This window comes from Fopius arisanus, unplaced genomic scaffold (genome assembly GCF_000806365.1).
Source record: "Fopius arisanus strain USDA-PBARC FA_bdor unplaced genomic scaffold, ASM80636v1 scaffold00010, whole genome shotgun sequence".
Lineage (NCBI taxonomy): Eukaryota > Metazoa > Arthropoda > Insecta > Hymenoptera > Braconidae > Fopius > Fopius arisanus.
Genome location: NW_011887749.1, coordinates 1,648,132 through 1,674,543, shown reverse-complemented (window position 1 = coordinate 1,674,543; position 26,412 = coordinate 1,648,132). Strand labels below are relative to the sequence as shown.

Here is a 26,412-nt window from a genome sequence, read left to right as displayed (position 1 = left end):
ACTCGCCAGATAATTCTATTGAAACTCCATTAGATTTCAATGAAAACTATATAAGTTTGTGAATAAATTCTTTTAGAAATCTTTTTCAGTACAAATGTCCCACAGAATGTAATAGGTTTGAAACGAATGAAATTTTGGCTTACATTTTAATATATTTTTATTATTTTTTACGGATATATAAGCCAAAGAAAGCAAGTAAAAAAGATTTTACCATGAAAATTCTGCAAGGAAATTTTTCTCAAATCATTTGTATAACCTAATTTTTTTAACCTCATTTTTTGTATGAATGTATTTATTCTTTCAATATTCATATTAGAACAGATGACAAATAATTGTCTGCGAGACACTCACTCCACAATTTTCGGCCAGATCACACATTTTTTAATATGTGAACATTTCTGAATTACCTTTCTGAATTACCATTTGAATTACGAAATGTTCAACAGTGGGATCGATATAATGAAACAAAGTCAACAAGAAATGAAATGATGGAATTCAAATTTCTTGTTTCCTCCTGCTTTTTCAAGGTCAAATATCTTTCAAGTACTGCTTAGGATATACAAACAATATTAACAAAAATTAAAAAATCTTTTCACCAGAGTTTTGTAACTCATTTGCTGCCGAAATATTCAATTTCGAGTGATTTATTCAACGGAATTTTAGGCGGAAGTTGATATAGAAAAAGATTATTAATTGACATTTTCTAACAATGCAAACCAAGGAGGAACGAAACCTAAGATATTTGATATTTTTTTAGCAATGCAAAACCAAGGAGGGACGAGACCCAAGTATCGTGGTCTCGTCCCTGCGCACAATACACTAGGACCCTTTTTTTTACGGTCATTGGGCTAATTAGGGCTGGGAGCTAGGTGAGCTCAGTGAGCGCCATTTGGGCATGCCTGGTCTAAGAGGTGTGAAAGTACTACATCATTCTTCAAGGTGAAATAATTTTTTTTTCTCTCAAAGTTCAGCATGTGAAGCGTGGAGTACAGACTTGGGCCAAGGCTTGACCAATACTCAAACCCTACTTGGATTATGTTTAGGAGTAAAATGTTAGTGTTGTTATAGGGAGCCGCATCAGAAGCAGCATCCTTAGAGTTACAGAATCCTTCGAGTAGCATGTCTGTAGTATCTTTTATTTCGTTCTCGTAGTTTCTTGGGGCAGACCTTGATATCGTCTGGGGTTGTTGATCGGAGCGGCTGATCGTTGGGGTTCGTTCACGATTTACATTCGACTTCGCAGGAGATGAACCTTCGAAAATTTGAAATTTTCGTTACACGTCTAGACAAAGAGATTCATGCATTTTTTGCGTTCGACATTATCGTTCGCTAGGCCGATGTGTGGTGCAGTTTCCTCGCCATTGGTGGTATCGAGGAGGCGACGATTTTGTGTTTTTCCCAGATCCTGTGCCAAGATCTCAAATGAGGTGGTGAGGCTTACGTTTGTGGATAGTCTCCCGCGTTTGACGGGAGTTTGGAATCTGGTGTTTTTGTGGGGTTGATGGTTCCTGTTTGAGATTTGGGCTTCGACACGAGTCCCGGACATGTTCTGGATGGTTACTTGACATTTTTTTCCTTTTTCCCATAATGGAGAAAAGGAACGAAATACGACGATGCAAATGCATAAGTGTACAGCTACGTTTAGGTAAACTGGAAACTTAACGATGAATTTCTGTATAGGGCGGGGTGAGCATTTTTTTTATCTGAGTTGAATTTGGAGGAAGAAGATGAATAATTTGTCATTTTGGCCGTTCAACTTTTAGCAGCGTAGTAGTCAAGTTTTCCGCTATCAAATCGCGCGATGGCAAACTCAATAGCCTGAAAAATTCAACACGATAAAATATGATAGGCTGCGTAATTTTAAATTTAACTACCCTTAGAGGAGAAGAAGTTTCATTTTTAATTCGTATTTCTAACTATTTATCTTCGTTTAATAGCTTGGAATTCCACTGAGATATGGAGCTGAATGAAAAATAAGTATCATCCATTGAAAAAAATCCCAATTCCTGAATTAGCTTTTTAAAGGATTTGTCTAATGACGACCTTTCTGAAAAATTTATGGAAGAAAAACTATTAGTCTCGGTATTTTAACTGGCTGATATTACCTCTTTCTTTATACAAAAAATGAGTACTTTTTACGAAATTTTTTTCAGAATATTTTCTTCAATTCATATTTTTACTGAAAATCAATTATATGCCATGAATAAATTGGGGGAATGCTGGAATATGACGTTCTCAAATCTGTTTCTCACTTCGAACTTGCTCAGACTTTTTCCACATATTATTTATAATGTCAGTTTTCAAAATAAGTGAAAACACCATGACAAAACAATTTTGAAATTTTCCACTTGGATGCATTTTTCCTTTACTCCTTTTCTTCTGCGTCACCTCCCACTTCGGTTGATTTCAGCGGAGAAGAAGGGCTTTGGCAATCTAGATCCATCACCCGGTACAATGAACTCTCATCTACCAGTTGTTTCAGATTAATATAAGAGCATGATTTGCTCTTAGAGGCGAGATTGCGCAACCATGCGTTAAACACTAACAGAGGTTGAGAGCACCATTTGCTCTCACATCAGAGGTTATCCAGCCGTGGTATAATCTACAGGGGAACGAGAACCATGCATGCGTTGGAAATAACAGAAAACAACAATAGCTCGTAACATAAAAAATTGTTTACTCTGTACTCTTCACTTCGAAGGGCCGCACGTATTTTTACTTATAAAAAAGGATTCTGATAAACTAAGCCCGGAGTCCATTTTGTTGCATTCAAGTCTACTTTCTATCCGCATTACAACTCTTTAGTTCCATTCAGTTCAAATATAACAAAATTACTGAAAGAGGAGTATTCCGTAAAACAGTGAATATTTAGTTGTATGAATATGTATGTCAACACCTACTTCACATAAGCAAGTTCCATTATGGCACTCGCCATGTCCAGAGCAATTATCGTTGCCGCAGGAAGTCGAACTGTTCCAGGCCATCATCCCAATTTTCACCAACAGTGACAGTGGATTTTGAGTACTCAATGCCATAACCTGTTCCATGATCATGATCCAAGTCCCAAATTGATCAGTGATAGCTCCCCTGTACACAAAACAAAATGTGAAGCACCAGTGTCGTTTAAAAGTTGAGTAATAGGACTTAACATATAAAGGCGGTAAAGAAATAGTTTTGGCCATTAGTTGCGAAACGAAATAATCACAGCTTTACATAAAAAGTTAAATTCCAATCAGATTCAGTCAAATGTGAATTTTGCATTTAACCCGATTAGAACCGGATAGTTGAAATTGATGGCCGAGGTGTGAATAAATTTTTGCACCGGTGCTGATCAACGAGCTCATCGGCTACCACTTGTGCCTGTACTGATAGAAGAATTCAAGTGTTAGCTAATGAATTGTGTTGAACATTCTCTTCGATTCGTTTGTAAAAAAAAATTAAATGGGTGGTCCCAGATGGTATGACCTGAGTAAGTCTTTTATCAACTTTTCCCAGTACCTACGCGATACGACAGCCTAATTCCCTACCCGTATTTGGATTTTTCTTTGGATTTGCGGTAACATCGACCGACTTCCTCTCCAACCGTGCCGTATTTGCCCCAAGGGCTATGCGCTATGGACAGACTCTCCTGGTACCCAAGGAAAGCCATGGAAAATCTTGAGCGGCAGGGCGTACATCAACGAAGATTCATCGAGAAATAATAATTCTCGATGATTCTTGGTATCTAGACCCCCGTTCGACGATTTCTGAAAGATTGAAATTCCAAGGCCCTAAGTGGGACTCGAATCCTCGCCTCACGAGTCCCGTCATCTCATTGTATGCTATTCGCTTGGATTGAAATTTATAAAAAAACAAAAGTGAAAATTCAGCTTTAGATTTTAAATATAAAAGTGAAAAATTCAAATTTGCTATGAAAGAACTTGGAGAATATATTTCGGAAATCATTGTCAGCACTCATTGTTTTACAACTCCAAATGAGAAAAATAGAAAATTTCCACTGCCAATTTAGGAATATATTCCTCGAAATGCCATTGGAAATTTTCATATTACATTTTTAACTTGGCAACTGAAACTTAAAAACAAATAATTAATTTTTGCATGTATAAAATGAGCAATTTCCCCATCATTTTTCTGGTGAATTGTACCTTCTCATCTACCTGGTCTAGTAGATGAATAAAATAAAAATTGAGTAACTAAATCTTTTTAATGACCATCTTTTCCCAAGGGCTGCCCTAAGCCTTATTCAGGCCTAACTCGGTTTGCGGTAAATATCGTCTTGACCCAAAATAATTTTTCTGCCTACATGCGCCGAAAGTGAGCATTCTAACCTCACTTCGTTCGGTTAGAAACGTCACTTTCGCCGCATATCGACAGAAAAATCGTATGCAACCCTCGGGAGGATAATCAGACAAGCATTTCCCAAGTGCATACCACCCTCGCCTTCGGCTCGGGTGGTAATTTTACACGTGGACCTGTCTACTTTTCCTCCCTAGGTGAGCAATATACTATTCAAGGGTGATTCCTCATCATGAAAACATGAGAAAAAAAAATTTTCCGATATTGTTGGCTATTTCGAAAGAAAAATCGATATTTATATTTCAAATTAAGAGATAATTAAAAATTCCCACTCGATCGCACGGTCGCCCTCTGCCGGTATTGATCAAGACTTCAGAACGGAGAAGAATTTAATTAGAGCAGGAAGCTTCATTAAGTGGATGTGGCCCCTCTCCCAGCTCTTGTGGTTACTCCATCGTTGTCAACCCCTAAACCATGAGACTAACATTACAGACCGAGCCGCACTGAACGATCTCGCACGAAACCTCGTAAGAGACAACAGACGCTTCTTCCTCGTAACTTCGCGGACTGACTTTAGCACATTATTATCTCGAGTAATTTTATAATGTAAATTATTATTTATTCAGTAACGATCCCCACGCGAAAAAAAAGTGTCTTTGGAATATCTTTCGAAAATCTTTGTACGAATTTTTAATGAATTCTTCTGAAGACCTTTTTGGTAAGCCAAAAGCCTATTTGAAAGGTAAGGTTTGCTAAAGACAAATGAAAGCTCTCTAGACTATAATTTTAGAAGATTTTTCGGAAATTTTTTTAGAAGATCTTCAGAAGATCATTTTCTTCCAAGATCTTCGAAAGATATTGTATTTTTTAGATCTTCGGAAGAAAATTTCCTCTAAGATCTTCTGATGATCATTGTTTTTTAATATCCCGAAAAAACATTCCTGTAAACAGAAGGCGTAGAAATAGTATTTTTTACGCCTAGGGCGGTAAAAGTGAATCTGATGATTGCGGCTTTACAGTCCGAGCCGAAGGCAAAAATTTGTGGCCGAAAACGCGTTTGTCCCCCCCGTTTTCAAATATGGGAGAAGGGCTGGACGTTACACCAAACCCTGTTCATTTGACTCGACGAAGCTGTCGTCAATAAACTCCGTTGGCGACAGCAATCTGATCAACATTTCAACGGAGATTAGGCTGCATCTGGTCGAGAAGACCAGTCGACAGAGGCTTCTAATTGACGCTGGTTCAGTGGTATAAGTATTACCAGTTCAGTATTTTTCCAGTAACCGGTAAGCTAGACATTTTTGATTTGCATGCAGCTAATTTTTCAGTGATTCATACGTGTAGCATCCATGTACTGATATTGACGTTCAATCTTCGAAAGAAATTTACTTGGATGTTCCTCCTCACTGATGTCCAGTCAGCAATTACAGGAGCAGATTTTCTGGCCTTCCACTCACTGCTTGTGGATCTTCACTCACACCAAAAGGTGAAGTGTTTAGAACGTCACTTTATTAACACTTACTTCCAATCAATCGTACCTGGATTCGCTGCAAGAATTTATTACTATTACCAAACCGTCAAGTGTACCAACTTCACTCAAATGTTCGTATGTTCATTGAGTTGTTACCACGGGTCCTCCAGTCGGTAAACGTCCTTGAAAACTAGCTTGGAATCTGGAATTTGTAAACCATCAAGCAGCCCCTGGGCCAATCCAATACATCTAACACCTAAAAAGTCAAATGATTGGCGACTTTGCGGAGATCGCCGTAAATTAAACTCAATTACAACACCGGATAAATATCCTTCGCCACTAATTCAAGATCTGTTTCTACTGCTATACGACAAGACAATATTTTCCACGTTGGATCTGCTTCGAGATGCACACTGATGACACCGAAAAACTGCTATTACTATACCCTGGCGACTCTTCGAGTACTTGGTAATGCCTTTTGAACTAAAAAAACGCCACACAAACTTCCCAAAGATTCATCGATGCAGTCTTCCGGGATCTCAACTTTGTTTTTGTGTACATTAATGACATACTCATCATCTACATCGCCCGAGGAACACCATGACCATCTCCGAATAGTCCTAACCATTAATGTCGATAAAAGCGTACTTGGATACCCAGAAGTCATTTTCCTCGGCTATCAGATAAGTGCCAGAGGTTATCGACCATCAACGGAACGTATAGACTATCTTATCGACTTTTCTAAACCCGAAACTGTCATGGAACTCTAACGGTTCTTGAAAATGATTAGTACCGTTACGTTTTCCCTGAGGCAGCAATTCACTAGATATCTCTCAACAAATACTCGAAGACCGTCGGAAACAAAGATCATCTGGAGCAGCGAGCGAGAAAAGGCATTTGAGAACTGTAAGCTGAGGCTTGGCTCAATTGCACACACGGCTTATTTGTCTTCAACAGCAGCACTCGTGCTGACCACAGATTCCCCAACAACAGCAGTCTTTAAACACATTGAGGGTGACACTATACAGCGATACAGAATCCAGATATTCTACATATTATCGTGAACTTCTGGAAATATTTTCTGCGACCAAACACTTCCAACATATTCCTGAGTGTCGTCAGTTTGTCATGAAAATAGACCATAAGCTACTGACTTATGCATTTCGGCAGAAATTAGAAAAGGCATCAGATCGTCCAGTAAGAGAGGATTCCATATCTCAATTGTCAACAGATATTGTTTATGGTAAAGGTGGAGAAAACTTGGTAGCCGATGCACGCTCAGGGATTAATGCAATTCGTTCCATCAACATGCCAAAGACACTTGATCCACAGACCACTCTCCAAGAGCAAAAGCCTGATGATGAATTAGCTGATCTGATCAACAGTAATTCATCACTCAAACTCCAGAAACTCACTGTGCAAACAGATATTAGCATTTATTGTGACATTTCTAAGGGGATTGTCCGGTCATACATTCAAGCTACGCTTCGGAGACAAGCTTTCAACAGCGTTCATGGCCTAGGGCACCCAAATGGAATAACTTCATATTACATCGAACAGAAGTATATCTGACCTGGAATAAAACGTGATACTGGCAAATGTGTAAGAGAATGCTTAGCATGCCAATGATCAAAAATGCATAGTGACAACCGACTGTCACTCAAGGAAATAAGTGTTCCAGATAATCAATTTAACGACATCCATCTAGATCTCACGGTTCTTCCTGAGGGAAAAGTTTTTCATTATTGTTTACCAAGAATCGCTGGGTTTTCGAGATGGCCAGTGGCAGTACTACTACGTGACATGACAGCAGACACTGTGTTACTGCGCTTTTTGATCATTCGATATACCAATTTGAAACACCGTTGACAATCACGACAGATCAAAGTTCTCAATTCGAATCAGCACTATTTCGAGCTCTCACCAACTTCATAGGAGCAACCGAGATTAGAATAACGTCATATTATCCCGCATCAGACAGAATGATAGAACGTTTGCACCGAAAGCGCTCATGTGGTCAGCAAAACCTTGGTCTGAAATTTCAGCCACTGTTTTACTTGGTCTCAGGATTTGTTGCGAGGAAGATCTTCAAGCTACACAAGGATATGTACTTTCTGGTACTGGTTTGAAAATTCAAGGTGAGTTTTTTATTCATCAGGATGGTTCTGCCAACATCCAAATCTTTCTGGAAAAACATAGACAATACACCAACTTCTTATCACTGCAAGATGAGGATGTTTCTGTTGACAGAACCTACAAATTGGATCTTGAGGAGAAGGAGAAGACCAATTCAATCGAGAGGTTGAAAGCAGCCTGCATCATCAAAGAGGATTCAACCATTCCAAAACCATAAGGACTTGAGAACTCTTTTCAACTTGCTCATCCTGAGGAGTGGGAATCTTCAATTGATAAACCGGTAAAGACATACTCTGGTAAATCTAATGGAATCGTATCTTGCAGCCTTCCTACTTATCAAGATAGTCGGAGGGATGTACCTATAGCTACGTCGTCTAGTACGGAGGTAGATAACCTCAGGTAGGGTGGGAGCTGTAGGGATAAAATTATTATGGTTTCCATTATAAGGGACCTAACGTAATTACAAGGGTTGTCGTGTATTTGTGTGGTTGGAGTAACATCGGGAGATGGTGCATGCGTGTGATTGAAATGCGAGGGCAAAATCGCTTAAATTTTTATGCACGTTTTTGCACATTTTCTTTTTGATAAGAGAAAAGTAGAACTAAAAGATTATGGTTTAGATTCAACATTCATCGGTGGAAATGAAATTGAGATGCTCCTGAACTTGAGAATGGAAAATTTCATCGTTAATTAAAGAGTAAAGGACGCCGATAATATTTTTGGTTGTGAGAAGCTTGTGCATTTTAATTTAGCATCGAGAGCGGGAAATATAGAAATTAAGTCTGAAAATGCATGTCCAGTCAGGGCTATTAACAGCATCATAATATTTAAGAATTGTTTTCCAAACAATATTTCCTCTTCAAGAAATTTATGAGAGGTACGATTTTTTTTGCGTGGAGTCGATTAAAAGCAACCAATAATCAATCAAAATCATAAAAACAAAGAACAAAAAAAGCACTAATTGAAAAAATATTTCCATTAAAGAAATAAAAAAAATTTCTATTTTACTTTTCCCACCACCAAGCTTTCACCGAATATCCCCACTAATCTTGCCTACGGGCAGGGCATCATGGGCCCAAAGGTGGTGCAACCCTAAACTTTATGGCTTGGGACAATTTTGCCTAATAGAAGTCGGGAACTGGAGTAGCTACGAGAGCTGAGGTTCCCCACCTCTGGTCTATAGTACAGCCCTAAACCAGAAGATTGACATTACCGACCGAGCCGCATCTAGCCAGAGAACTGCCTAACGCACCGAATCATTTTGCACGAAACCTCGTGAGAGAAAATAGAAGCTTCTTTTTCGTAACTTCGCGGACTGACTACAGCTGTAGCACATTATTACCTAGAGTCATTTTATAAGTTTAACCTGTTATTTATTAAGTATCGACTTTTCGAACAATAAATATTGTTAACATTAACAAATCCAACGTTGAATAATTTATTTGATACAATACACAACAACCACACTCTCACTAACGACGACGATCTCACGATCGAGTGGGAATTTTCAACTTTTTATCAATTTGAAATATAAATTTCAATTTTTTATTCAAAATAGATAGCAAACTTAAGAAAAAAAATTTTTCATTACTTTTATGATGGGGAATCACACTTCACAATTATTTTGTGCCCAGAAGATATTTGCAGCCGTTCAATAAATATATAATAGAACAATTGTCCGAAATTCTGAAGTAAGTATAATTCTGAAGTATAATTCGTGGATAAATAGTGGTTATTCAGAAAATGAATATAACTCTGATAAGCGTTTTAAAGACTGACGCTGAAAACAGGGCTGGGAAAGTTTTAGCAGTTAGAAATGAGTTCACTGATGCTGACCCAAAAAAAAGCAATAGTGATGAAGGCAGAAAAAATTGCACTTAACATATCAAAATTTTTACAATGGCTCAACAAACCAACCAAGTTAGGCCTGGATGAAGCTTATGGCAGTCCTTGAGAAAAGGAGTTGCTTGCTTATCTTGCTTGCTTATCTTGCTTGCTTATCTTGCTTATCATTGCCCTGCTTATCATTGAAAAAATTGAATTACTTATTTTTTATTTCATTCATCTACCAGAGTATCAGAAATACACATCTGACTTTTTCAAATAAAAATACAAATTCCAGCACTTTCACTTTCTGATATACTGGAATGCCATGTGATATTCGAACAGATTTTGGAGCAATACTCGTGCAATTTCTACTTATAAAAAAAATCGACAAAAAATGTATCAATTTTCCGTTTTCATTAATTATGGCAATAGCGAAAGATAAAACTAGGATTGCCCCTATTAAATTACAATAGTACCCAAGATTTTCAATGACTGCTGATGCTTAATGAAAAAGTGGTTTATATGATGCACTATCATATAATGAAGGTGGCTTTCTTAGAAATCCAAACGTTGTGGCGTACTGACTGGGTAGAGTCAGTCGAGAGAGCCAACACTACAAATTATGTCTCAGAGAAACACGTCTTTGACTTGTGTCCAAAGCGCACAGAGCGATTTAGAGATCTAACTTCTCAACCCTATAAAGGGGAGAAACAAACAGATAGCAACCGTCCCTTCGTCCGGGAATAGGAGGAAGGGGACCGATAGCGGTGAGTGCACGGTCTTGTACCGTGGGATGGCCACTTCTCAATCCTGAGAAAGGAGAGAAAGTCCAGGTAGTACAGAGTGCGTAGGATTGCTAGGAGGTAAGGCTAAAGGAACTAGATAGCTAGCCAGGTAGTTCTGCGCTCAAGGCAAGACCGAGCACGAACTGGTCGAGAGAACTCGCGTAGGCGTTTATATAGCTGCCAGTGCAGAGTGGGAGAAGCGTCGTGTGACGTAGTCCCAAGTGCTCCTCACTCTGGTATTCGCAGTGCCACCGTACGGGAGTACGACCTAGGCCCCGCAGGTAATATAGAAACACTACCGCGGGTAGGTAATGTAGCGAAGGCTACAACGTTAGAATTGGAGTATTAAAAATGAACTCGAACAATGTGAAATTGGAACAACTTTTACAAATATTTACCGGGAATAATCAGTTGTGATACAGAAGAATTCGATATATAGAATAGTATATATAGATATATAGATTAGTATATATAGAATATACAGAATATACAGTAAATTGAAAGACTTTGAGTAGCTCACACAGCTTATCTGTTGACTTGACTGAACTTGATAATAATATTAATCTTCGAATGCAGGAAAATGGGAAAGTTTGGTAAGATCACGTGTAGAGAATAACCACGTTAAGAACATTAATCAAAGGAGTTCAAAGCTATTTTTATGAAAATATACCTTCGTCCATGTTCACTTCGTTGGAACCGATAGTAAGGGATCCAGCAACACATCGTTTAATTACCAGTCTTCCGTAGAATTGACGCAATAATTATATGATGATTTGAATAAACGGTTCCTTGATATAAACGATTTATGGTACAGATTTATAGAGTATTTACAGTACTTATGTCAGTGTTTCCAGGCTGCTAAAGCATGTATGTACGATTTTTTTCCTATTCTTATCACCTTTCATTCCTTCCCATTATCCATGATGAGAGACGTCTACCACCTGCCAACGGTTTCCATTGACCAACATTCCATAATACTGGCGAAGAGTAGACAAAAATTTAAAAATCGATTAATTTTTTTACTTCGTTACCGGTGTGATCACCATAATCAGGATATCTGCAATTCAGATCATCCATGATTATGTAGTGATGAAGCGATATTAATTTGTTAAGAAAAATATTTTTTGGTTTGACCGCATTCGTGGCATAGCTACTTATAATGTAGAAATTTTTAAGATTTCTTATTTTTATTTTAACAATGATAAATCCTAATACTTTATCATTGTCAGAATTGGGGTAACTGATTGGAATGAATTGAATATGTTTCCGGATTTGAATCGCGATCAGCTGAGAAAGAGACCATTTTGTGATCTTTTCTGATGATTGTGTAATTATCAAATCTTAGCGTATAGTTTATATTCAGTTTGGTTTCGCCCAGACAGGCTATACCCCTATTATTAGATTCTAGATAATATTGTAGGAAGTAGCTTTGTTGTCTAACAATTGAATTTACATGTCTAGAGACAATTTTGGATTGTTTAATAGTCGAGTAACAGTATTATTTTTATTAGGACTGGCGCTGATGCCCATAATTTTTTTTAAATCTTATTGTGGTTTATTTCAGTTTAATTAATGACGGGTGATAAATTACAATTACAATTACAATTCATTGCTGTGATAATATCAATAGACATTTTTTCAGCTCATGCTGGCGGATGATTTGAAGTATTATTACGGATGTTTCTTTGTTGATTAATGTCGTTATGCATTTGTTGGGTCACGTGAATGAGTAGAGTTGAAGATTTGAAAATTTTTGTGTGTTAGATCTACAAGGAAAGTTATGGTCCGGCTTTAGTGTGTCTGCATAATGTGTATGTGTATGTCTGCAGTGTATTATTAACTATTTTAATAATTTTGATTACTGTTCGTTTTTAGTTGCTTGTTGCGGCCTCCGGGCGGCTGGACGATCGATTATTTCTCAAAGGGGGCGACCCCCAAACTAACTTGACCGCGGTCAGTTACGTCCAAACGGAGACCAAAGTAAAGTGGACTCGTATTGTGTGGGATAAAACACTGAAGTGTACCATGCTAGGTTACGCAGGAATTCTAATTAGTGAAAGAATCACGCAGAGAGAGAGAGAAAAATCCTTCTACTGATTAATTTAGAGATGTTTATTGGGGTACTAAAACACAGGATTGTTACAACAATCCAAGATAAAACCGCTCAATTTGATGGGAGAGGTAGGTAAGACTGAGGTGAAGGAAGAATTACAATTGATTCAAGACTTACAGTTGATGATAAACGGGGGAGTAGAAGGTGCGCGCGATCACTCAGTCGCGTCGTGGCAGACTCGGCGGTTCCCTCGAAGGTTGAAGGGGTAGATCTCGGTGATTTCTTGAAGACGAGACGATTCTCGGGGTGTGAAGGTGAGATCGACGAACTCGGAGGTTCGTTGCGATGGTCTAGGTATGCAGGTCGTTCACCTGGCAGGTGAGAAGGTGCCGAACCGGAGGTTCGGGCGGTGTAACAAAAGACCCCAATTTTCCGTCGGACCAGGGGTGGCGGCTCGGCTTCTGGTGGACTTCAGATGTCGGATCATTTTATGGCTCGCTCGGCTCTCATTCACCAACAAAGCGAATGTTTTGTGCAGTTTTGTTATGCTCTTTTGAGGCTGGACTGTGTCAGTGGGTCAGTCAGCAGGTACTTGTCGCTCCGTACAAGTGTTGCCCTTTAAACCCGCAATGAATGAGTCCAGGAGAGTCCTCGTTGCCAATTTAATTTCTTCTTGCTTACGCGACTCCGGCGTGGCAATTTCTGAAGTGGGTTGGCTCAACTAGTCTGCAATAGACTCACGCAGCTCAGGCGTAATTGTTGATGAAGACGGTCTCGTCTTGTAGGTAGGACTCCGCTTCCTCGAGGGTAGCTTGGCTGATGCAGGTGAAGACTGGCGATGAACCAACTTGGTGAATCAAGGAGATTTGACGAAGTCGTCGAAATCGAAATAGTAGTAGACGAAGTGATCTTTGCGGGTTGGGACGGGGTATATGATATATACCCTTGGTGGAGATCATCCCCCACCTAGACCCGCGACCGTTATTTTTTAGAGGAATCAATCGATATGCCGGGATTAGGCACTCATCATGGCGGTCCGTCTCTGGAAATTCGGGAGTTCGTTGTCTTGTTCTGAGAATCGGGAAAACCGTTGACAGCTGCAATCGTGGCTCGGGTGGTGTGATCTCCGTATTCCCGATTTTTACTACGTTTCGGCCTATCCGCGAGATCCTATTGACTTTGGGTCCATTGTGGGAGAAGGATCGCGCTTCCTGTCACCCACCTGTCGGTCTTAAGGCCCTTTCAAGGGCGGGGGTTGTTGCAGGGCGTTCCCCCCTCCGCGTGTCAAATCCGTAGCAAGCCTTTATCCATAGTGCGTTTGGTGCCGGGCTCCATGTCTTTGTTTCGCGGGCCGTCGTGGCGGCGACTTAGCGACATAATTTTCATTAGGCTGACATTTACAACCCGGATTACCGGAGGAGTCGAGACGTCTCGTACCGTCTCCAGGTTTCAACCTGGGTCCCGGGGGGGGGGGGGGTGCTTTTGTGTACGAGGGGCATGAGTCATCCCCCGCCTGTTGGCAGCTGCTCCCAAAAACCGTTGGGGAATTCGAAGATTACGAGAAAGGTTAAGAAAAACCGCGGGATCCGCGACATGCTGATGAATCAGCTCTAGCGTCTTCAAGGACTCTTTTATAATACTGACAGCCCTTGTAACTCCCGGGGTGTCCCGATAGTCCACAATTTGTGCATTTAACAAGATTTATCTCAGTTGTTATTAATTGGACACTCCCGTGGATTGTACGACTCGCTACATTTGACACATCTGTATCTATTTATATATAACAAAATTTTTAAATTACCCCTCCACGTCTTGTCGAGATTTCATATTCAAAAAAAGATTCTTTTCTCCAAAAGCAAGGAGAATGTGAAATATTTCGGACCAGCTTAAGTGACTTGAACAAATGAATGGAAATATAGGTGGTGATGATGAAAATTTGAAAAATTGTTGACAATGAAATTTTTCCCTCTCCCGAGTATCCGACTTTTATTTCCACCGATGGATGTTGAATGTGAACCAGCATATTACTACCATTTTTTTTTATTAAAAAGAAAATATCGAAATACGTGCAAAAGATGCAACACATTTTGCCCTCGCATTTTAATCACGCACAAGCGCCATCTCCCGATCTTTCCCCACCACGCAAATATACGGCAAATTTATATAAATTTATGGCTGCAGCTCCGAGCCTACCTGAGGTTGCCCACCTCTTTTGTGTACTATAATCCAGGGCCCGGCGACCTGCAGGTAGTCGGAAGCCAGCCTATTACTAGGGTCGGGATTATCTCCGAAAATTGCCGCAGTTTCAATTTCAAATTTTAAATATAAAATTAAAAAATCGAAATTTGCAATACAAAACTTTAGAGAGTATATTTCAGCAATTATTATTTTCCTTCCCAATATTACAATTCGAAATGTGAAAAATAAAAATTTGTCACGGTTTCATTAGATGATAGTGCATCATATAAACCGCTTTTTCCATTGCACATCGTCATTCACCGAAAATCTCGGGCACACTTGTCATTTATTAGGGGCAATCCCAGGTGTATCCTTCGTTATTTCCATTATGAATGGAAACAGAAAGTAATAAATTTTCATAGATTTTCACCATAAGTTGAAATTGAACGAGTATTGTTCATATCCCTCCAAAATTCGGGGAGTTAGAGCCCCAATGAACTCATTCTTAGCTCTAAGGCTTCCCCAGCCGTGTTCTCATCGTTAGCCTTCAGAATTCTTATCAGAGTTATATTCATTTTCTCAATGGTAACGTGGTATCCTTACCAGTTACTGATTTTCGACCGTTCCACGATTTTAGAGACTTCCACCAGACGGGAAGTTACCTTCAGTGGCGAGAGTTCATAAGAAGAGAGAAGGAAATTATGTTTGATGTTATTTTTATTTTTTTTAAATTGAAATTTACGCACCACTGTGGTCCTTCTGAGGACATCATCGAGGATATTCAGGAAGCCAAGAGATGTCAGGTTCATCTAAAATTATGTAGTCCAGGCAAATTAGGTCTAACATATGTGTTCTTAAAGCCAAAACGCTTTTTATGCAGAAATGTGTGTTTCGGTCGTGTGATTAACGGGTAAGTAATTTTAAGTGATTTAAGTTTGTGCATTCCGAGAAAAAAATAAAAAACTACCCTCAAAAATGATTTTTCGCGATTAACTTGAAAAGTACACTAGATACAGAAAAAAAGGTCGAATATAATTTGAAGAGCAAAATATTTCCCATAAAAAAATGAAGCACTTCATCCCTATTTTGTACTGTTTAACCTCTACAGCTGTTCAAATGTACGATAGGAGAGAAAAATGGATAAAAAATAGAAAAAATTTCATTTTTCAATTTCAAATAATGTTAAAAAATATTTTAAAATCTGAGTCATCATATTTTCATAACAACATAATTTAATTCAAAAAATTACTATGACATTGGAAAGGTAACTTCTAATCCAATTGAGGAAAAAAAAAATTTTTTCCTCCATAATTTTTATTCACAAATATGAAACAAAGTTTATCTAAACCATTTTTATCCATCCCTTATATTTTAGAAGGTAGACGCAATTTTCCGATTCCACCCCTCAATATATGTGCACGCTGAGAACCTCTACTCCGGGAGCCCACTATATCTTGTAACGTGGTATTTTACCAGTTACTGGTTTTCGACCGTGTCGCGATTTTAGAAACTTCCACCAGACGGGAAGTCACCTTCAATGGCGAGAGTTTTGAGAAGAGAGGAGAACATACGTTTGATTGTATTTTGTTTTATTTTGGATTATGCGCCACCGCGTTCCATTCTGAGGACATCGACGAGGATCACTGGACGCCGAGAGATGTCATCGAACTCCTAATTTCTGATGATAACTGGATTTTCGATGTGGCCGACAATGGAGCCACAATCCAGCTATCAATTACCACGGAAGTGACGTATCACCAGAACACGAGGCGGATTGGCAATTAATGAAAAATAGGATAAGGATTATTGTGGAGGAGAGTTACTATTCTATCAAGGTAGTCTGTAACGCGGAAAATTATTTCATATTTATTAGGCAGCGCTGAGGATATATTATCATTTATGATAATTAAAGAAATTGAGATTGAGCATCGCAAAAATTTGTAGCGTATGCGTGTAAAAATTATTGTCTGTGTCGCGCATGGCCGTTTAATTGGGATTGGTGGATGATGACGTTGTCATCCCCCCCAATCATCTAAGTAACCGCGTTACCTACCTGTTGCCAGTTCACGTGCGTTTGAGAAATTACTTCCCGTTTGGTGGGTAATAAGAGCGGACCTGCTGATAATTTTTGTTACTCAGAGGACGCCAAGTTCCGATTGTTAGGACGCCAAAGCAAAAATTAAATCGATTTGTTTATTCAGGAGTTCCGAGAGTGTGAGAATAACTTCGGAATATTCAGGTGAGCGTGGTGGCCTTTTGTTTATTGTGAGATTATTTTGTCAAACAGTGGGCAGAGATTCTTAATTGTTTATTGGTGTAACGAACACCCGACTCCTGTAGGACTGATAGTTAAATATTTCATCAGGGAATCTCTGGCCACTTCATTCAGTTATTTGGGCTCTCTCTCTCATTCGGAATTTTCGATTATATTCAGTTTATTTAAAACTTTGTTAGTTACGAATTTTTTTTTAGTGAGGTTTTTGCGACTTCTGTATGATGAGTTTGTGTCGCAAAACCTGGTGATTCTCGCCATTGAATTTAATTTCGGCTTTCATAGTTTCAAGGTCTCGTGACCTACGAATTATTCTGTCTCTGGTTTTATATTTATTTTATGTATTTTTGTCTGTTCGAGGTCACGTAGACTTATCGATTTTTCGCGTTACTGTTTAGAGTCATTGAATTATTGTGACAATTTCTTGTAAAGTATTTCTGATGAAACTTTTGACTTCTTCGACTGCTAACAATTGAGTTTTGTAACTCAGTTGTTTTCCGTTAATTTTTCTTTAGTTTTGTTGATAATAACAACTCGAGTCTCGTGACTCAGTTGTTTGATATTTTAATTAATTCTGACTTCTGTGACTATTTAATTATTTATTAATTTATTTATTTTGAAAATTTCGAGACCTCAGAAAAGCGGTATAAATTTAATCAGACGATTTGACTTGACTGATCAATTTAAATGTTCCGTAACGCGTGGTCGATTTGAGGGGATTTTATTTTATAATTTTTTTTATGTATCGAGACTGTTTTTTTTTATTAAATATTGTTCACCCCGACAATTCTTATTTTATTTATTTTTTTTTTTTGCTGAGGATCCCAGTTGCATCCCCTTTCAGCTTCCGATTATTTAAATCTCTACGTAACGAGCTACAGGAGTTATTGAAGCTGAGAGTGGAGAAGGATTTTGTTTACGGTGGTCATTCCGTTTTTAATGACCTGGCGCCTGACTAAATTTTCTGATTTTATTTTCCGGGTGATTTGGTGCCAGAGGGCGGGCTGATGGACGAAGGGTTCCGTGAACCTTCGAAAATTACGTCGCAATCTATATATATCGCATGCGTTGTCAACTACTGTGACGTCACATTTACGCTGTGTTTGTGCGCGGAATGACAACATTGGATATTTGTAAGCCTGAAAATGATGGTAAAACCCGTGAAACTGTTTTCGCCAGTTGACCTGTCTCTTTCCATCCCTACTTCTCCTTCTCTCGTCCTTACTCTTTCAAGGAAGGAAGATAGGTGAATAATAAATGCTAAATAATGATAAGTGAGGATTAATTCATCTATAATTAATCATCAATTTTCATTTATTAAATTATTATTGAGATTCGCAGAAAGAAATTCGGAACGATTATTTTCGAAAAATCATTGAATTTCAATCGATGCGAAAGTAAAAATAGTTTTTGATGAATAAATAAGTCCATTTATGAACATTTTTTTGCAAATATCTCATACTATTCAATCAATTTCATTTTTTTTTAGAAATGTTCGTCTTATAGTCGATTTGTCTGCAAAGAATCGATTTTAAGGGATGTTGATGATTGTCGATGTTGAAGCAATTGGCATACATGAATCGATATAATGGGAATTTTAGTAGATTTGGGTCAATTTAGTCGATCTTGAGGCAATCAGTGTTCATGAGTCCATTGAGTTGATTTTGAGGCAATCGGTGTTCATGAGTCGATTTAATCGATTTTGAGGCAATTGGTGTCCATGGGTCGCTTTAATAGGACTTTTATTCTATTTAGTCCATTTAGTCCATTTAGACGATTTTAGTCGATTTAGTCGATTTTAATAACAATGGGTCAAAAACCATACTACTGACGGGTTGCATTAAAAGATGCGCATTCTCGTCTCTAAATAGTGATCTGAATTCCTCAAATCCCATGTCAAGTTTAGTGACGGTTAGATTCTTGGGCAAGTTGTTACCTCTTTTTGAAGGAAGAGTTTGTTATAGACCCGAGCGGTTGGGTTCGATGATAGGGATAGATCACTTGTAGATAATTAGAAATGAATATCTCTCAGGGAGATTCAACTTTTGAACGATTAAACGGTTTATTTAATAAATATAGTCTTTGATTAATGCCGTAAATATCAGGCAATATGAGTTACAAGAAAGTGACTTAACGATTAATGGGATTACTAATTGTCTGTGTCTGACTACCTGACTAACTGACCCCGTGGCAACGAACTCACGAGCTTATATTTCATCGTGGATTCGATTGCAACAAGTGTTCTATCTTTGTGTTGCACCTGGGGAGACATCGGGTGACGTCCCAGGTGTACGTCAAGGCCATAGCCGTTGATGGGGCGAAGTGCTGACACTGCACCCCAGTGATCCACATTATGACGAATATATGTGGACTTAATCCACAAATATTCGGGTTAGTTTATATTACACCATTTACATTCTTTGATTCGATTTTACATGTTTTGGATAATATGTGCCACTTCGCGTGTCGTCATATTATCCAGGTCAATGAGAAATTACCTAATACTATTTCTTAATTTAATGGTATTTCTGGGGCATAACAAGTTGTTGCTCCAGCATCCTCGGAGGCTCTACGTTTGTTTTCGGAATTCACCTTGCTTTGGAAAAGGCCTCTCAGGAGAGAGTTGAAGTCTGCTCCTTGGTAATTATTTACCCAGTTAAAAATTTTTTTTATCAAGTGGGATCACTTCCATGATTGTCCACTTAAATCTTAGATGGTAAGATTAGTCTACCCAAAGCGGTGGAGGTGGGAGACATAAGCAAAGATTATAGTTTTAATTTTGACTTGACGGTTAAAAACCGTATTGGTATTTGGTACCCCATTGGTGTTGTAACGAAGTTTTCCCCGTAGTGTTCCGTAAGTCCGGCAAATTGGTTACCTTCGCCGGTTCCGTAGCATCCGCGAATTTACCAGGAGGGCGCCAGCTATTTTAAGTGGGTAAAATAGCAATCCAGAGAGTCGCCTAGTTGTTAAGGGTACAATTAGGAAATACCATTTAAGCCGCCTAGTTGTTGAGGACACAATTAGGAAAGACCGAAGATGCCGGGGGAGGTGGGGGTTAGCACCCCCCCAGTAATAGCCGATAACACATACGGACGAGAGCACAGAACAGTGGGGTTTGCCCGTTCTCGTGACAGGACAGACAATAAGTTCCGCCTAGTTGTTAAGGACACAATTAGGAAAGACCAATAAGTTTCCGCCTAGTTATTAAGGACACAATTAGGAAAGACCGATGAATTAAAATTAGGTGCGTGGCCAGAGATCGTCACTGTCCCTTTCCCAGGGCGCAGTGAGGACCTCTGGAGACTTCCCGCGAAATACCAAAGTGGCGGATGTAAAGTTAGAACGCGTGCGGGAGCACTGGGTCGCTCAGTATGCTAGGTTATGGAGAGGGTCGCAGTTCTTTTAGTGTGGTCGGTCCCCGATAGCGTCGGAAGGTTGGTAGGGTGATCGATAGCAGATCGGCAATTAGATAGCGGTAGAACGCCGATAGCTGCCAATATGCACTAGCATAGCGAGAGCTCTAGGTATAGGTATACCTTCTACTATAGTCCCTGCTCGTAACGTTTCCTGGAGCGCGCCGAATTCAAATGTCTCCAACCAGGCTGTCCAGTTAACCCCTTATCTGGACCCCTGGCCATTTGAATGCCCGCCCCGTCTAACGTGGAACAGTTCTCTGGAGTGGAGAATCAAGTGTTCCGACAGAGGAGTCTCATTGGGAGCTGAGGTTCAGTACTATAACCTCAACTCCCCACGCGTAGGGAATTAGCGGACCCAATCGATGCGGCAGAGAGCGTGATTTATCCCAGTAAATAGTTTCCATCAACGCGAAAATCGCGTTACAGTGTATTTAACTTGTTTGAATCTCAAGGGCCGACTGGTCGTATAGGCCCATCATCCGATATAATGGACTCTTGTCTACTTTTTATTACGCACTAATAAAGGTCGGGAGCAAGATTTGCCCCACCTTTGCTCTCGGAACTACACAAGCTCTAGACCTCCACTAGGCCAGACTGTTCTAAGCCATAAAGCAAGGCCCGGCAACCTGGACTCATCGGTCTCACGCGGCTCCCGAGTTTCGTTAGTGTGAGCTGGGGGAGGGGCCTCATGCACTTAAAGAAACTACCTGCTCTAATTCCGTTTTTCTCTCTCCTTGAGCCCTGGCTCGACCGATACCGGCAGAGAGCGACTGTGCGATCGAGCAGCAATTTTCAACTCTTCCATAAATTTGAATTGTAAATATCAATTTTCCACTGGAAATAGACAGCAATATTAGGTGAAAATTTTTGTTAATCCTTTCATCATGAGATGTCACCCTTGACAATTATTTTATGTTTAGAGGATGTTTGTCGGAATCCAAGAAAAAAAATACAATATTTGTTGACAATTCTGATTGAGCAATAACCTTATCCAGTCATGTGTAGCATCTGATTCGTAGATAAATAGTAATTGTTGAAAGGGACTGCTTTATTGTCATTAACAAAATTGAATGACTCATTTTCTATTTTATTTAGCTACCAGAGTAATTGAAATATCCTGCATTTTTCAAATAAAAATTCAGAATCCAACACATTCAGGTTTTGATATACTGGAATAAAATGTTATATTAGAACGGATTTTGGAGGGATGAACAATATTCGGGGAATTTCAGAAGAAAATTTATTTTCTCATGTTATGAATAAAACAATTCATTTTTCATTTGGACGTTGCAAGATTGGCCAAATTCAAAGTGTAATATGAAAATCTGCAATGGGATTTCCAGGAATATATTCCTAAGTCAACAGCGGCAACTTTTCGCTTTTCAAATTTAGAATTTCCGTATTTGAAAGGAGAATAATAATTGCCGACTACCATTCTGTAAATATATTCTCCAAGGGTTTCCTATGTAAATTTGACGTTTTCAATTTTATATTAAAAATTAAAAATTGAAATTTCGCGCCAATTCTGACGAGTCAGCTATTTTTGTTGAACTGGCACGCCACTCTACATGGCTGACGGAAATAGCGTCATCACTGGGACTTATTCGTACACAATGGTTGGTTAATTGGGCACCTATTAGGATTAGAGGATTATCCCAACCCTTGTGATAGGCTGGCTCCCGACTACCTGTAGGTTCCCGGGCCCTGCCATAAAGTTTATGGCCGCGTATAAGCGTATAAGATTTCCTGTGTATAAGCAATAGTAGCGGGAATATTCGGCAAAAAATTGGTGGTGGGAAAAGTAAAATAGGAAAATTTTCAATTTCTTTGATGGAAACTTTTTGCTAATTATCATTTCATTGTTATTATTTTGAAGAGGAAATATTGTTTAGAAAACAATGATTAAATATTATCATGGTGTGAGGAGATCTGACTTCACATGCATTTTCACACTTTTTATTTTTATATTTTTCGCTGTCGATGCCAAATTAAAATGCACAAACTTCTCTCAGAAAATTATGAGTGTCTGTTAATCATTGGAGATATTGAACGCAGAATTTTTTGAGGTGACCAATGCAGATAGTTGATTTCATGAATTTATATCAACTTTCATTGATTATATATTTAAATTTAATGTTTCTCCATTTTATTAAGAAATTTGCGTTCATTAGCGACTTGAATCACCACTTCGCTCAATTGAAATGGAATAACCGTCGCCAATTTTCTTTTTTCCATGAGAACTTTAATAAGTTCTGACAGAAAAAAAGAATGGATTAATATCCAACTCAGATATGAAAAAATTTCATGAAATGGTTTTGATAGAACTCATTCCGTTCTACAAAAACGGTTCTATGGAAAATTTCACTTCCTAGTATGAAAAAACCGAAACAATGCGAAGAATTTTACATAAACTCAACTTTTGGGGGCTCATATTGATTGATTTCCAGTAAATCATCAGCTGTTTGTAATGAAATTATGATATTAATCGCCCTCAAGTGAAGTTTTCCGGAAATGAGAACTGGTTTTTCATCAGTAAGTAAATGATAAAATCTTCAAAAAAGTATAACTGGGTGAACATTTTTTTTCCCGGCTGGAAATTATTGTTTAGTTAGAGTATCTCATCATACACAGCGTAGACATAAAATCGAGGACGAAATCGGAGACATTGATTTTTATCGATTGGTCATTTTACAGGAAATTACTCTGATATCAGTCACCAGTCTGGTGCACTTGTGGGCGCCAATTGGGGGTATTCTATTATTCCCGTCGAAATTTAGGGTTATTGGTAAATTCTATCGAAGAATGTTGAATCTGAATGATGATATGTTTTCTATTTGTTTTATCAATAAGAAAATGTCCGAAAATTCCGAAAATGCAAAAAACTCGAAACATTTTGCCCTCGCATTTCAATCCCGCGCATGCGCCATCTCCCGATACTACCCTCACCACACGAATATCTGGCAACCCTTGTAAGAACATTAAGTCTCCTATACTTGGAGCCTCAATAATTTTATGGCTGCAGCTACAAGCCTACCTGAGATTGCCCACCTCTGATCTACAGCATGAAAATTTTAGGGCTAGAGTGCGTAAAATGGTCGATTTTTTTTTCTCAAAATTATCTTAAACGAATGCAGTTCCTTTGATTTCGATCATCATCCTCATAGTCATCGGTGGCTACTAAATTAAGCCCCCATGATTAATTCTATTTGTGTTCAGAGAGGGAGCTGCTTATCGGGATATTTCTAGAGAGATATACGAAATGTATATGGACTACGGGAAAATACGTGGAGTGACACCCGCGACCGCCACTTTTCCCCTATCCAATACGTGAAACTTAAAAAAACGAAAAATTCCCTAGCACTTAAAGAGAGCAAAAATGAAAATGTAAAGAGCGCAACTATTTAATTGTAACAATCTCGACAGCTAGTTACTATTATAATATTTATCAGTATAAGACATTATTACAGCGTATCTGACATTCAGTGGTAATTTATTTGCAGTGACTTTGGTTCTAAAATCTTTTGCTACTATTTGTACGCCACTTAGTAATATGTATAACAAAATGGATAAATACGCTGACATCAGATGAATGATTGATTTATTACCTCATCAATAAACCGAATACTGTTTCCACTCTATCGGAATAAGGGATCGATTAGGAAATTATCCGGGCATAATTGATTGCAAGGGGAGATAGTCACCAATGTCCGTAGTGCTTAATTGAATTTTGTTGGCCTATGTTTATAGACATATTTTTCCATGTATGACGGCCGTTTCATAAAATACTCATGAGTGTATAGTAATTCTATTACCAATATATGAAAATCCAAACGTTATAATCTCGTCTCAAGAAATTGTGTCATTAATAAATGATCTACACTTTTTTTTCAATCAATGGATACATATTTTTAAATTTATCCTATCTATAAAAGGTGATACACCAAAATTAAGTTGGGCGAGAGTAAGATTGGCTAACTTCATGCGTAAGACTTTTCACCCGTAACCCATTTCTCATTGGCTATTTCAAATACGAGACCGAACGCGCGCTCCGCGCGCCGTTTGATTCCGTGGTGTTGATGATGACGTGATGACGAGCAGTATAAAGCAGGCAATACTATGATGTGAGTATTGATTGTATTTTTTCAAGGGAAATCAGTACATTTATTAGGAATGCCATGAAGACATAACCTCAGAGGGTTGGCTCGTGGCTCGACTCATCGGGTAATTATATTTTGTCAACTTTCAATCCTTTTCTTTTTTAAATTAACTACATTTTAGTACAATTTTAATTTAATTACATGACAATGAAGAAAAACCAATAAATTACAGTGACATCGTGGGATATATCCATTCTATGGAGGGGCTCATACCAGTTAAGACTTTTCAGAAGTGGGTGTACAAGATTATCGTGAGTAACATCACGGGCATGAAAGTTCGTGTAACTTTCTGGCGAGACCTGGCAGTTGACTATAGCAAGAAGTTGCAGATGTGTCAGGTAAAACCTCAGTGGGGAAAAATTTTAAGAAAAATAACAATAATTCATTAGTGTTCAGTCGACTGAGAGCATTGAACGTGTCATTTACAAACTACTTTCTCTTTTTCTCCTCTTCTCCAGATAGTTGAGATTACAGGCTGTACAGTGGGAGAAGTTAAATTCCAATTTGACCGTGAATTGAAAGGAGTCATTGCTCCTATGGAACTTCACGTCCAAGCATTCTCGACTGTCAAGATTTTGGGCCACTTCGATATCGCTACCGCGAGTCCAGGACAGCAGCTTACTTGGGAACCAGTCTCGATAGCTGATTGTTTGTCATTCAAAGACAAACCAATTAGTAAGTAGATTTCTGACCCGATGATTCATATTTCAACATATTTTATTTCTTTAAAAATGATTCGTGGAATTTTTTCCCATTTTTTATAAATGAAATCAAATACCTTCGTTTTTTTTTCATTCCAGCTGTGTCAGGTTACTTGAAAACTGAGTTTATTGTATTCAAAACGACCTCTGGCATTCCACTTGCACACGGTAATCTCGCTGATGGATCGTATCCTCTGTGTATTCAAATTGATGGTTACAAACCTGTTACTCCATTGGAGAAGGGCTCCTTTGTCATATTTAATGGCAAAATTGAGAAGTCGAAACCAGGATCTTTTTTTCTGAGAGTTGATGGGATGAAAAATGTCGTTGTGGACAATTACCGTCCAAAATTGTCTCTGAAACAATTAAAATCGGCAATCTATCCACCAAGAAAGCTCGGACCAGAGGTGGAAGAAGTGTCCAGTCAGAAGAGATACCAAGAGGATGAAGAGAAGGAGAATTCTCATGACAACGAGGGTGGGAAGAAGGTCTGCGATAAACTATCAAGTTCATAAATAATTCCCATCATGATTATAATATTCCCATTGAGTTCACAGAATTTATGGTTTATTTTTCAGATGAAAACAGACTGAGCTTCATTCAGAAGCTTTCCGATTGATGATCGATGGCGCTGATTTCTCCATTCTTTTTGTTAATTTTTCGTAAGGCATCAACCACGTTTCTCCAGTTGTTTTTGATACCAATAATTTCTTGGTGTCAGTGAGTACACTATAATCTTTATTGTTCGAATTGAAAACTTCTTGAGACGCTGGATAATTCATAATATTCGACAAAATAATTTCAGAATTCTTGAAAATAATGTAGGCATGACAGCTGTGATGAACTTTTCTCCAGTTTTTTTTTGATTGAACAAGTTTGTGTACAGTATGACTGTACTTCATTGGTACTTGCTCAACTGGTGAATATTCTTCCAGTCCCGTCTCCTGGTCAGGAGTCAACTCAATATGCGACATGTTAATTGCAAGGCTGATGAAAACAGTATTTTTTTTATCTCAAAGTTAGGATTTTGCATTTCACTGACTGAGACTTTCGGAACTCAAAAACTTCCCTCAGGAAAGGCAGCATAATTCCGAGAGTATTTTCAGTGATGGATATT

General features: G+C 38.6%; 2 protein-coding genes across 3 annotated transcripts in view; one reads left to right on the top strand and one right to left on the bottom strand.

Moving 5' to 3' along the window:
* Nucleotides 1–26,412, bottom strand: part of LOC105262702 (uncharacterized) — a 196,090-nt gene that overhangs the window by 122,886 nt on the left and 46,792 nt on the right. For both annotated transcript variants that reach the window (XM_011298423.1, XM_011298424.1), the window contains exon 2: nucleotides 2,901–3,087. In XM_011298423.1, coding sequence (XP_011296725.1) covers nucleotides 2,901–3,053 — 153 coding nt within the window. In that variant the 5' untranslated portion in view covers nucleotides 3,054–3,087. The remainder of the gene's footprint in view (nucleotides 1–2,900; nucleotides 3,088–26,412) is intronic.
* Nucleotides 25,111–25,960, top strand: LOC105262699 (uncharacterized). The gene is made up of 3 exons (XM_011298422.1): nucleotides 25,111–25,269; nucleotides 25,395–25,783; nucleotides 25,874–25,960. The coding sequence occupies exons 1-3, from the start codon at nucleotides 25,131–25,133 to the stop codon at nucleotides 25,886–25,888; spliced, it is 543 nt and encodes a 180-aa protein (XP_011296724.1). The 5' UTR covers nucleotides 25,111–25,130; the 3' UTR covers nucleotides 25,889–25,960.